Source organism: Haliotis rubra, unplaced genomic scaffold (genome assembly GCF_003918875.1).
Source record: "Haliotis rubra isolate DU_JTF1 unplaced genomic scaffold, ASM391887v1 Scf276, whole genome shotgun sequence".
Classification (NCBI taxonomy): domain Eukaryota; kingdom Metazoa; phylum Mollusca; class Gastropoda; order Lepetellida; family Haliotidae; genus Haliotis; species Haliotis rubra.
This window is the reverse complement of record NW_025766847.1, coordinates 749527-763098: the sequence shown is the minus strand read 5'-3', so window position 1 is coordinate 763098 and position 13572 is coordinate 749527. Positions and strand designations below refer to the sequence as shown.

General features: G+C 41.3%; 1 protein-coding gene across 1 annotated transcript in view; it reads left to right on the top strand.

Moving 5' to 3' along the window:
- The first annotated feature begins 8202 nt into the window (after window positions 1-8202).
- LOC124280916 (ethanolamine-phosphate phospho-lyase-like) overlaps window positions 8203-13572 on the top strand; it is a 49433-nt gene continuing 44063 nt past the window's right edge. The window contains exon 1 of the mRNA XM_046716909.1: window positions 8203-8320. Coding sequence (XP_046572865.1) covers window positions 8268-8320 — 53 coding nt within the window. The 5' untranslated portion in view covers window positions 8203-8267. The remainder of the gene's footprint in view (window positions 8321-13572) is intronic.

The following is a 13572-nucleotide window of genomic DNA, read 5'->3' as shown; positions in this document are numbered from 1 at the left end:
TGCCCAACAATGGATTGGTGACGAGGCTGGATTCATGAATTGATGGTAACCATACACAGGCTATCAACCACAAAATGTCATGGTTGGCGCATGTAGTTGGACTGCCCACTACACTGATGTAGCTGTAACACTGCTGACTATACTGATGCAGCTGTAACACTGCCCACTACACTGATGCAGCTGTAACACTGCCCACTACACTGATGCAGCTGTAACACTGCCCACTACACTGCTGTAGCTGTAACACTGCTGACTATACTGATGCAGCTGTAACACTGCCCACTACACTGATGCAGCTGTAACACTGCCCTCTACACTGATGCAGCTGTAACAGTCACAGGGATGAGAATTTTCCGTGGATCCGCGGAATTCTGTGAATTTCATAAGGCCAAGGGTCATTTTTGTGAATCGTCTAAATCCGTTGAGAAAGTTTTACAGAGGATGGGGTTGCTGTGTAACCGATGCAGCTGTAACACTGCCCACTAAAATGATGCAGCTATAACAGTACTGGCGACACTGATGCAGCTGTCACATATGATATTTATGATACGGAAACACACGAGGTTAATAAATTTCTTTATCATATAATGTCATTCTTAAAATTACTCTTGAAAAGAAGCAAATCGTACGTGAAATTATATGAAGAGAATCGGGCATTCGTGTAAGAATACTTAGCGGTACACCAAGGTGAAGGTCGTTCATGACGGCGGCATATGGCTTTGACTAGTCGCTAATACAGTGCAAACATAACTCATGCTTAAAATAAGATCTTTCTGTCTAAAAAGAACAACAAAATCGGGCATGGTTTTCTTGGGAATGTTTCTATTTTCACTGCTAGTAATCACCTCATCAATATCTGTTTCTGATACCTGACGGAATCGATTCGTCGTCTGTATTGTGGTCGATAGATCGAAATCCTTGGTTGCTACCTTTCTTAGACGATTGCCTTTCAGTCATGCCTCATAATCCGTACCTTCAATTTGAACGAAGTACTCCGTTTCATGTTTTCCTAAGTCAATTACTGCAGTAACGACTCCAGAACCTCTGTCACCTATTCTTACAGAATCACCAATTTTGAGAATGGGGGCAGCCATGTTTGTGTACAATACAATGTAAACTCGCGACGACGTCATCAATGAAATGTTAAAAACATTTTAGGATCCGCATGGCGTGTATGGAGTTTTGCGAAAGTAGAACGTGGATTGGCGTAATTTGCATAGTTATCAGTTTTGGATACCAAGTTTATCAGATTGCTTTATTGCACTGATAATACCCTCCATTACATGATAAAGTCTTGTATTGGTTGGTAAAAATGTTCAGACCAACATTAAACATGTTCTGATCACCTGAAATGATTTCTCTTCACCAAAGCTTTCAATCACTGAATATAGGATCTGACATAAAAATATAAGGCATGTTGATAGTTTCCCTGTTATCGAGATGTGTGACATTGGGAAAAGTGTCACGACCTGTGTGGATGATCTTTCTGAACCAACCGCGACCCATTTATACAAATGACCTGAACCCTATGTACGTTTGGGACACACTTTCTGCCTGAGTTGAGATGTACAAAGCTTTGGTGAGTTGGAAGATGACACTTCCCCAAGACTGTTAAACCTCACTTTGTATTAGCCTTCTACTCGAAAGGCATCGCACGCCTGACTTTATTATAGATAGGTACTTGCCTGAAATTATAGATGTGAATGCTGAGCCAAACACACAGTTTATTCCCCAAGATTAACTGGTATGATTGTCACAGGTGGGATATAAGTAACGCCATGAGAGTTTCTATTTCACCAGCTATCCTGGAATATTGTAAGCCACTGGTGGAGTATGATAATCTTTCCAAGAATACAAAATGTTCCGCCTTACAGGTTCTGTTTACACCTTTTTAGCAACACGTTCGCGCCGTGGCTTCTAATTAAGTAGTAGAAATGTGATAGCATTAGATTCAATGGATCGAATGAGTTGGGCTAAACACCAGAATACACGATTATACCTTTGTGAAGGATAGAACAGTGGGCAGGGTGCTGCCAACAAGAACAGTACTGGCGGCCAATACACCTGTACTTAACGGAACATTATACGACTGTATCCCCCTACATTCAGTCGTCTTATGAAGATCCGTGGTGGAAAATATTCACATATAGCTAATACACTCCCAGTTCTTACATGTTTTGATAAATATTTCAAATGTATATTGGTTTACGCTTGGAGCATGAATCAAAACTGGCAAACGTTTCAATGTGGCTGCAACTGGCAACAACTCGTATGTGTAATAGAAGGGAGAATAGAAGACAGGGTGCTGCAGATTATCCCTGGTAATAGATACGGAATTCCCATACTGATAGCAACAGTTTACTGCTGAAGCTTCCAGGGGGGATGCTAAATATACCTAGTACTACTAACCCCTTGGCATTTTATTCTACGTGAAATCAAATACTATAGTCATGTTACTACAAGCACGAATCGAATTTCTAGCGATGACCTTGAATAACCAGGACAAACAGATCAACGTGGCCCTTGCAACATGGCTTCCTTTTTCAGTGGGTCACCTTAAATCGCGTGACTAGTTACAGAATGGGCCCTTGTTCTCTCCGTGTCACAATTAAGAACTGATTCATTACCTGGTACATATGTTTTCATCAACTTAAACTCCTTGGACACATGTGACCCTGTCGTCATAAGCGGTAAACAAAGTGCCTTGCACGCTAGAAACCACGGTCATGGGTTCGAAAACCGTGTCGTCTCGATTGTGTTTCTTGGTGTGTCAGCAGGATACCCACGCTCGTTGGTTACAACGTCTACTGGTTAACGTCAAGTAAGACCAACATCACGTTGGCCGTTCCTTCCACATTAACCTCACCCGTCTGTTAAAACCTGCATCGAAACCACAACCTCACTTATAAACCCAGTGGTTAATGGGAAATATATGGCTAAGGTATAGGGCCGTTATAATAGGGTTGAAAAACAAAAACTCTGAAAACATCACGGTATGCATGCACAAATACAGAACTTACATTTCCAACATGTTATCCGACACCTTATACTTAGATCATCCACGCAAAATGCTTGCACTGTTATTAACTAAACGTATTTCTTTTTGAAAAACACTGTTTTAAATTTGTACATATGGTAGCATACTATGCTATTGGTACTTGATGAACAAATGTGTGGAAACTGTTATGATGTGTATTTCTTGAGCTAACTATGGGTACGTTTACGTGTAAACGTTTGCAATATGTGAATACAGATTTACATAACTTATAAGCAGAATTGTCAAAAGTGAAATCATTAAATTACATCTTGCACATTTGGCGCTGACGTCACACAATACAGGTATTGTTAGAGAATTGCGGTCACAGGATAACCTCCCCTTGACGCCCCTAGCGAATCCTTGCTTCATTGCAGATGAGATAGGCACAACTGGCACTCAGGTTAAAGTCAGTTTATTCATGTCCATTCAAGTGAAACTGTAGAAGATTCATTGCGTGTATTGCCCAATACAATGCCTACATTCAGGGACCGCCCGAGTGCACTGCTAGAGATTCAATGGATACATTCAAACATCAATTTACTAAACCACCCACATCATTTCACAAACGTTTCTAATCAATGTAATCATTCATGAATTTTCTGTCGTTAACAATAACAGTGTTGGTCAGATATTCGAATATTTATCAAAATATAACGAACAGCCTACAACCAGTTGGGATCCAGACTTGTAAAGAGGAGACAGACTTTGAACATCCTCATTTTGTCCCAGCCTGAAACCATCAAAAGTTATGTCCAACTTGAAAGATTGATAGTTGTTTCCTAAAATAACATAACCATTATTTGTAAGCATTACTAAATTGATTGTCTGAACAAAAAAGGACCGCCTCCGTGGTGTAGTGGTTAGAGCGTCCGCCCGGAGTGCGGAAGGTCGCAGGTTCGATCCCCGACCGCGTCATACCAAAAGACGTTAAAATATGGTACTTGTTGGTCCCTGCCTGGCGCTCGGCATTAATGGGAACAACAAGAACTGGTCGGCTCGGAGTCAGTATAATGTGTCTGAGTGGGGTATTCATGCTTCACTGCGGCATGGTATCTCCGTGGGCTAGCACTATAAAACCAGCTTCAGTCTGGGCTAGTACAAGCAGCCGCACATACACAAACGCGCATGCACGTCGTCATATGAGCGAAATATTCTCAAGCACGACGTTAACTCCAATTTCACCTCACCTCACCTCTGAACAAAATGGGTACAATGTGTGATGCCCATTTCTGGTGTTCCCCCGCCGTGATGTTGCTGGAATATTGCTAAAAGCGGCGTAAAACCAAACTCAGTCAGTCTGAACAAAAAGCTTGGTATAGGTGGCATTGCAACTAGTGGCGCATCTGAGGCCAGTGTGGTAACTTCGCTTCCGATAGCAAACGTTAATGACTATTTGAGTAAATACGGTAATCATTAACGACTGGTTGATATAAAAAGGAGCATGAAGAGCCAAGTGTTATAATATTAAAATGATTTAGTCAAACTTGATGGACACGACGTTGTCTTCCTTCGGTTACCAATAACTGCCTACGTGGTGTAGTGGTTAGAGCTTCCATTCCCGAGAGCGGAAGGTCGCGGGTTCGATCCCCGACCGCGTCATACCAAAAGACGTTAAAATATGGTACTTGTTGATCTCTGCCTGGCGCTCGGCATTAATTGGTACAACAAGGACTGGTCGGCTCGGAGTCAGTATAATGTGTCTGAGTGGGGTATTCATGCTTCACTGCGGCATGGTATCTCCGTGGGCTAGCACTATAAAACCAGCTTCAGTCTGGGCTAGTACAAGCAGCCGCACATACACATACACACGAATGCAAGTCGTCACATGAGCGAAATATTCTCAAGCACGACGTTAAACCCAATTTCACCTCACCTCAGTTACCAACATAACCCTTTATGTTCTTTCCGCCCATACAGAAGCCCAGAATTACTTGTGGACAGCTGTGTTAACACGAAGCGGAAAACAACATTATGTCCTGTTTTTCACACGTCTACACAACTGATAAATCATCACGTGTGAACATCACATTATTCCTGTTTGACATCTACACACAGACTTCAAAACACACTCGATCCCTACAACTTGACACCTGCGTGAACTTAACACATATAAATGACATCTTGGGTTTTCTTTTGAGATTAAAAGGACATCAGTGTCACACGTAGCATAGGCATAAACTGGTGCCATCCGGTTAGCGGTTGATGGAGCCGGATGGAACTTGATACGTACAGCCCGGTATCTCTAAGCTCCAAATTAATGGAACATTTTGTGCATGCCTATTTGTATGTAGGCTTGACCCAGATCTTGTGTGGGAGGCGAATATGTTTTTTGTTTCTTTTGAAACGTCTTCATGCTTTCCATTTTAAAGTGTTCCTGTTTAGCACCAGAATGTTGCACTAAATTGTTCCCACTATCCCCATTCATAGAAGTATAAATTGACATTTCTCTCTGTATATAGTTTTGATAAGTGGGACTTGGTACGATGACACACCACTGACAGATAGGATTAAAACTGCCCGTGGCCCTTAATTTGTTATCAAGGCAGGACATAACAGTGCACGGGAACCCGTTGAAAGACCTTACCTCTTCTGTGCGTCTAGTATATACATGGAAACTTTCATTCGTATTGGATATTTCTTTCCAATAGGATTTCCAGCAAATGCAATTGTTTTCTGTATCGGAGGAGATAGCCTCTTGTCCTCAAGCTGTGATCTAAGTAGATCGCTGTAGTAAACCTATCCGTAGTATCCCTGTGACGGGTTTACATACTCCCATAACGCAGACCTTCCAAAATGCAGATAAAAATAGCACACTAATTAATTGGGCCATGCTGGTCACCCCTAATTAATGAATGGACTGGTCCACACTTTGATAAATATGGAGAACAACAAGGGACTAAGTGAACATCCTTGTCTAACACCAGTGGAACAATCGAAATATTTTTCCATGGATACCACTTCTTAAATGAAAATAAAGTAATTTATTTCGGTTAACCATATCGAACGCTTTCCACGAAAGCACAGTAGAATCTGCCTTTTCATCGAGTTATATGCTTTTGAACAATAGATTGAAGAATAACTTACACAAAGTGTTCAATTACGATATGCCCCTATAGTTACTAGGTTCATTATTACTTTCCTTTTGATATATAGATATTATAATAGCAGTAGTTCATGCAGCATGGAAATGACCTTTACATAATATTTGTGAAAACAATAAAGCAAGGTAGGGTGCAATCATATCCTAATTTTTCTTAAAATTCTGTTGGAATATCCTCGTCTCCTTGTGACTTATTTAGTTTAGCATCGTCTATTGCAGATATAACATCTGCTAGTGTTATATCATATGACACTTCATCATTTACACGGATGCAACCAACCATAGCAAGTGTTGCTTTAACGGGTCTGCGTTTTGGGAGGATACTCTGTGACTACCTGCGTTCATCAGACGTGCCACCAGACAAAACAAATGCACTAATTATGTTTTAGGTTTGTCAGCACTGTACACTGTGGATATTAACATCTAACATCTCTATTGATGCTTTGAGATTTCCTCTTACGTCCAGCGGAAATTCGATAAAAATCTATCTAAACTCCATCACTCATTATTTCCCAACGAGCATCCTGGCACAGCTAAAGGGCGCAACTCTGAAAATCGATTCCACTCAAACGGTGCGCCATCAATGTTAGTTAGGTTTAGTAAAATGTATTTGTCACACGTTTGTATGTACTGCTATCGCATACTGAATTGTAATAGCATCAGCTGAAAGCATATAATTAAATTTGAATTCTTTATTTGGTTTTGTGTACATAATTCCAGCGTATGAAATAAGGCCCGTCCGACCGCCCGAGACGGGCTAGATTTCTGACGGACGGTCTAAATCTACAGCTGGCCAGCCCGTGCCGATGGTCTGGTAAAAAATGTTCCATACATCTGAGTAAATTCACCATGTCTTGGTGTCTGGTCTGGTTAAATCCATCCTGGGCTGGTAACATTTTGAAGTTACCAGCCCAGATGTCTGGCTGTTTTTTTTTTTGTTTATTTCATACACTGATAATTCATACCAATAAAGGCATGATTTATTACGAAATGCACACGCACAGATAACAGCTGGCCATAGTTCTTCTATATAGCGACTCTATCTAGTTGACTCCAGATTGACTCATTTGGAACCATTTTACATAACATATGTTTTGAACAACTGTCGTGCTTCTGAAAATATACATATATAATCATGTCGTCTTCGACAATTGTTGCGTGGCTTTTTCAGGGGAGGATACAGCTTTTTGAGAAATGGGGGTGCACACTATTGAGAAAAGGAGGGGTACACACTTCACTTTCACCCGAGTTTCAGTGGTCATTTAATAAACTTTCAGGACAAAGGGGGTAAATTATTACACCATCAATGGTCGATAATGCATCCGTTTGATACAACTACTCACAAAGGCGTATGCGGTGTTAATGAACCGAAGTGTCGTATTTCCTCTACGAGAAGCCTTGTGTAAAACTAGTTCACTATTTTATACCTTGATATGTTGGTCACGGACAATGCATGACCGTTTCCTACAAATACCGCTTTTGTATGACGGAACAATCCGGGATTCGGTACACAAGTTGGTTACCACTTTGTAAACATTAGACAGGATAAACGACGCCGCTCTAATAAATGATGGTCAATGGCTCGTGCAAAATTATTAGGCGCCACGTCTAATAGAGGAAATACGGTAACTCACTTCCCTAAACGTCCACTACAACCAGTAAAACGTGTGTTAGAAAAACGCGTATATTCTCACAAAACCTGGCAAATGCATACATGAGTAACATGTCGATGAAGATCACGTACGGATTGGAGGTAAATATCCTTTAAACCATGCCTGCAACATATTTACTTACACGTGTCAAGGACAAGTGTACATATATTTATAAATATATACGACTTAAAGAAAATTTCGAGTCGAAAACTGACAATGCACATACATTCGTATTAAAAGAGTTATTTGCTTTGAATTATTATGCTGATTCGAGTATTCCTCTGGTTGCGAATATTCTCCCAGTAAATTGTTTCGGTGGGGATTCCCTTATATCAGCCATAAATAGCCCGGTGCTGGGAAACGTCACGGGAACCAACCAATGAAGTGCCGTCGTACGTTCTACGTCACGTGTTTATGTCTGAAAGCTCGTGGGGCACCGCGATACCACCGTCAGTTCCTCTCTCTGTCCTCCGCTGCAATGGAGAGCTTTACTAAAAAACAAACTCTACAACTCCGTGAGAAACACATCGGGTAAGTGCAACCACACATCATCAGTGTAAGATAGATCCGTTTGTGTGTGTAGATCTTATACTCGCTTAAAACCTGCAGCACTTGCTAACTTAGCTAGTTCCTCTCTCTGTCCTCCACTGCGATGGAGAAACTTGACTGAAAACAAACCACCGTTAGCAACATATCTGGTAAGCGCAACCATGCAGGCATCACCAGTGTAGGGCAGATCCGTTCATGGGTGATTTATACTCGCCTCACCAGTGTAGGGCAGATCGTTCATGTGTTTTTTATACTCGCCTTACCGGTGTAGGGCAGATCCGTTCGTGAGTGAGTAGATTTATACTCGCCTCACCAGTGTAGGGCAGATCCGATCGTGAGTAGATTTATACTTGCCTCACCAGTGTAGGGCAGATCCGTTCGTGAGTGAGTAGATTTATACTTACCTCACCCGTGTAGGGCAGATATGTTTGTGTGTGAGTAGATTTATACTTGCCTCACCAGTGTTAGGGCAGATCCGTTCGTGAGTGAGTAGATTTACTTACCTCACCCGTGTAGGGCAGATATGTTTGTGTGTGAGTAGATTTATACTTGCTTCACCAGTGTAGGGCAGATCCGTTCGTGAGTGAGTAGATTTATACATACCTCACCCGTGTAGGGCAGATATGTTTGTGTGTGAGTAGATTTATACTTGCCTCACCCATGTAGGGCAGATATGTTTATGTGTGAGTAGATTTATACTTGCCTCACCAGTGTTAGGGCAGAACCGTTCGTGAGTGAGTAGATTTATACTTACCTCACCCGTGTAGGGCAGATATGTTTGTGTGTGAGAAGATTTATACTTGCCTCACCCATGTAGGGCAGATATGTTTGTGTGTGAGTAGATTTATACTTGCCTCACCAGTGTTAGGGCAGAACTGTTTATGTGTGAGTAGATTTATACGATCCGTTCATGTGTGAGTAGATCTATGCATGCCTCACCAGTGTAGGGCAGATATGTTTATGTGTGAGTAGATCTATGCTTGCCTCACCAGTGTAGGGCAGATATGTTTATGTGTGAGTAGATCTATGCATGCCTCACCAGTGTAGGGCAGATATGTTTATGTGTGTAGTAGATGTAGTAGATCTATGCCCTCACCAGTGTGTAGGGCAGATATGTTTATGTGTGAGTAGATCTATGCTTGCCTCACCAGTGTAGGGCAGATATGTTTATGTGTGAGTAGATCTATGCTTGCCTCACCAGTGTAGGGCAGATATGTTTATGTGTGAGTAGATCTATGCTTGCCTCACCAGTGTAGGGCAGATATGTTTATGTGTGAGTAGATCTATGCATGCCTCACCAGTGTAGGGCAGATATGTTTATGTGTGAGTAGATCTATGCATGCCTCACCAGTGTAGGGCAGATATGTTCATGTGTGAGTAGATCTATGCATGCCTCACCAGTGTAGGGCAGATATGTTTATGTGTGAGTAGATCTATACTTGCCAAACACCTGCAGCACTAGCTTACTTAGCCTGTGAGTAATGTTAATTCTTACTGTGACTGGCTCAGCTGACATCTGACTGATGTAGTTTTCTTGACCTGTAACCGAATCCTGCAAATGGTATTTCTACAGTCCATAAGTATTTTAACAAGATAGCGGCTTCGATGAAAATTGTTCTTAGTAAAAGTATCAGAGATAGATCTACGTACCTGTTGACTTGTAAATTTATGTTATCATCAGATTATATATTTGCAGACATCATTCTTTTTTCAGACGGAAGTGTATATTCGCCTTGTGATGAGATGTGTTGTGTCACACAGACATTATAAATACTTGGATGATGGCTTGTGTTAACGATAAAGTTTGTTTTTGTAAATCAGTACCTTTGACAGTTGTTCATGTGATAAGTGAGAAATCAACAGATGTTCTTGATACCTGAAAACCAATAACACAATATACACGCATTAGCTCTTAAGTACATGCACTTTTCTCAAGGGTAGACTGGTGTAGAGAGATCATATGAATGTTTGAGTGAAATGCTCTAGCAACATGAGTAAGTTTTCTCCATGCCCCTTCAATAATGGTAATATCTGGGCTCTGATCTGGCCGCATTGTTGGAATATGATTTTCTGTGTATCCACTGCATTGTGAATCTTGATGCGTGGGGTGTCAAGTTACCACCCTGATAAATCCAGGGTCCCTGTGAAACACCTTGGTTAAAACTACTGGCCACAATCATCAAGTATACCAACATGCATCTCAGTGGTCACAGCCTTCAAAGCCCCATGTCATGCATCCCCTGAACATGACACTTATACCATCTGCTGGGTTTGGATCCACATGTTACTGAGATAACACTCTCCTAGATAAGCCTCCTTTTGCCTTTTTTGCCTTATCCTTTTGCCCAACATACAAATTTTGTGTCTGCCACAATGCAAGGGTTGTCTCACCATTACACAGTCCATTCGAGATATTGTATATATTTTTCATCTGTTTTATTTTTTTGAGTCTACACATATAGATTGACATTTGGGATAGAATAGTTAAACTGTCAGACTCATAGGGAAAATGTAGTTCTCCATCATTTACATTGGTTGTACAGCTGTACATGCTGCCATGACAACCCTACAGAGAGGTAGTGGGACAGTCGCTTCAATGTATAACTGTAAATGTGGATCATCATGCACCTAAAGATGCAGTAACATCCCTATGATCACGCACAATAATGTGTATTGCACATCGAAAGGCTTACATTAAGCCAGTCTTTTCTGACAACTGAATAAGAGAAAAGTCCAGTCGAGGGACAAGCAAAGTAACCTGTGGTCGTGATGCAATGCTTAGTAAGTCATCACTGAGTGTGATTCCAGCTGTGCTCACATTGACTAAAGTACACAGTCCATGACTTTACCCACTAGTCTGAAACCCATGTCTAGTACGATTATTATCCCCTGTCGCGCGTTTAACACGAAGCGGGGGATATAGTATTAGGCTCCATACGTCCGTGCGTCCGTACGTCCGAATTAGAATTAGAATACGCAAGCGTCCTCGTACTTTGACTATAATAGTTCAGGGCGAAAGTGTGCTTTATTACACTATACATGGTGGTAGAGCGAACTGTATTTTTTTATTATCATACAAATATTGCTGGAGCACAGGGTTTTAACTTTCCTCCAGTTACTAATTCCAAGGATCCTTACAGGAGACATGAGGATCATGTAAAGGAATGAAAGGATCCTTACAGGAAACATGAGGATCATGTAAAGGAATGAAAGGATCCTTACAGGAAACATGAGGATCATGTAAAGGAATGAAAGGATCCTTACAGGAAACATGAGGATCATGTAAAGGAATGAAAGGATCCTTACAGGAAACATGAGGATCATGTAAAGGAATGAAAGGATCCTTACAGGAGACATGAGGATCATGTAAAGGAATGAAAGGGTGTAGTGTACTGAACATACAGAACTGTAAGAGTAATTAAAATAATTGTAATTACAATAACCTTTTAAAACTTGTACAATCAGTATTGTTGTACATACCAGTATATATTATTCGTGCAAACTGGATACACAGTGTGTATTGTGTTCACCGTGGGAACAGCTGTATACTACAATGAGAGGGAGAGGGGTCAGGATAAGTACATGACTTCGTCGAATACATCAGTGAATCCATGCTTCCTACTGGCAGGTGCACATTGGGGTGGATATGGGTTGACTGCAGATCAGGGTATTATCAGAGTATCAGAAGTATCATATAGTACTCACAGTTTGCTAAGGATCACCACTTAAAAATGGAATACAAATTTGTGAAATAGCCAATAATACTTTAAGACATGTTTAATGAATAAATGTCCATTGTTGTGCCCAACAATGCCAACGAACAACATGTGACGAATGATCTGTCATAACCCGTTAAGACGAGAGTACCTGGCCAAACCTGTACTGTAAAATAATCACAATAACAAATTCATTGTCCCTGAAATCCAACTTTCAGGAGCAGGTATGTCGTCCATATGATGCCGTCACAGATTAACCTCTTGTCTCATGATTCCAATAAAAGTCTGGATGGTTGCCAAGGGATGTGGTTTCATTCATCATGAAGAACATTGCAGAGGTCCTGTATAGTTGCCGGGAGAACATCACGTCTCGAGAGGTGACCTGCACCTCATTCCTCATGTGGTTGATGGGGCTGAGATCTCATGACTGGGCTTGCCACTCCTGCTCAACCTGTCCAAGTAGTCATCACTCATCCTTGCAGGTCGTGGATTACTGTCCATGAAGATGACATTCAGTCTGATTACACCAGTTTATGATCTAATGTACGTATCCAGAATGTCATTCCAGTAGCACACACTTGTCATCATGCCCCACTGACGGACATCGGTTCATCTAGCTCCACATATCCCTCCTCAAGTCAGGATTGAGCTACCTCCATAGTTTTATGTTTGGCAGTGTCGCAAACCTGAAATTTGTCTTTTTGTTTATCAAGGAAGTGTTGACAGTATTTGATTCTGCAGTGAACATGGTGATAAGTACTGGAGCCCCAGTGCCTGATTGTGATGATATTAATATTACTTTCACAGACATTCTCTATACATACGACTGTGCATACTGCATGCTTTGATTTATGAAATAAACTAGGAATACAGAAATTGTGTAGGGTATTTTATCAGTCTCAGTAACAAGAACACCGGACAACTTTCTAAATAACGATGGTGACCAACTGCATAATTTCAATTACACTTCAATTACAAAGGGCACAAGACATTCTTTGTGCATGCCTTGAGGCACGCTTGGAAAATACATTACTCTCCCTGATGTGTATATTGTCACAATGGAAGGTAATGTGAATGGGGTCTCCCTGTCAAATTATCCTAACCTTTTACAACAAACGCCTGGATCACGTTACTCTCACGCAGCTGGTCATGGTCTGTCGGCTCTAAACACTGCTAGTCATTCAGTCTCGGTTGCTTGGGTATAAGTGAATTGTAGATCTGATTGACTGACGAGGCCATTGTCTATTCAGTCATCAAAACAGGTGAAACGTTTACTCGGAAACAAATTGTACTTAGTTCTGAGTCCTTTAGGTTAAGGGGGTGTTGAGGTAACCCAGTAGTTAAAGCATTTGTTCGTCATGGCAAAGATCCAGGTTTGATTCCCCACATGGGTATAATGTGTGAAGCGTGACATCTAATCACATGTACCCCTATTGAAATGGCAGAAAGCTTGAGTACAGAGCAGTCATAAAGTTTTTGGTCCTCAAGGGCCCCCCGACGAAGCACATTGAAGAGCGA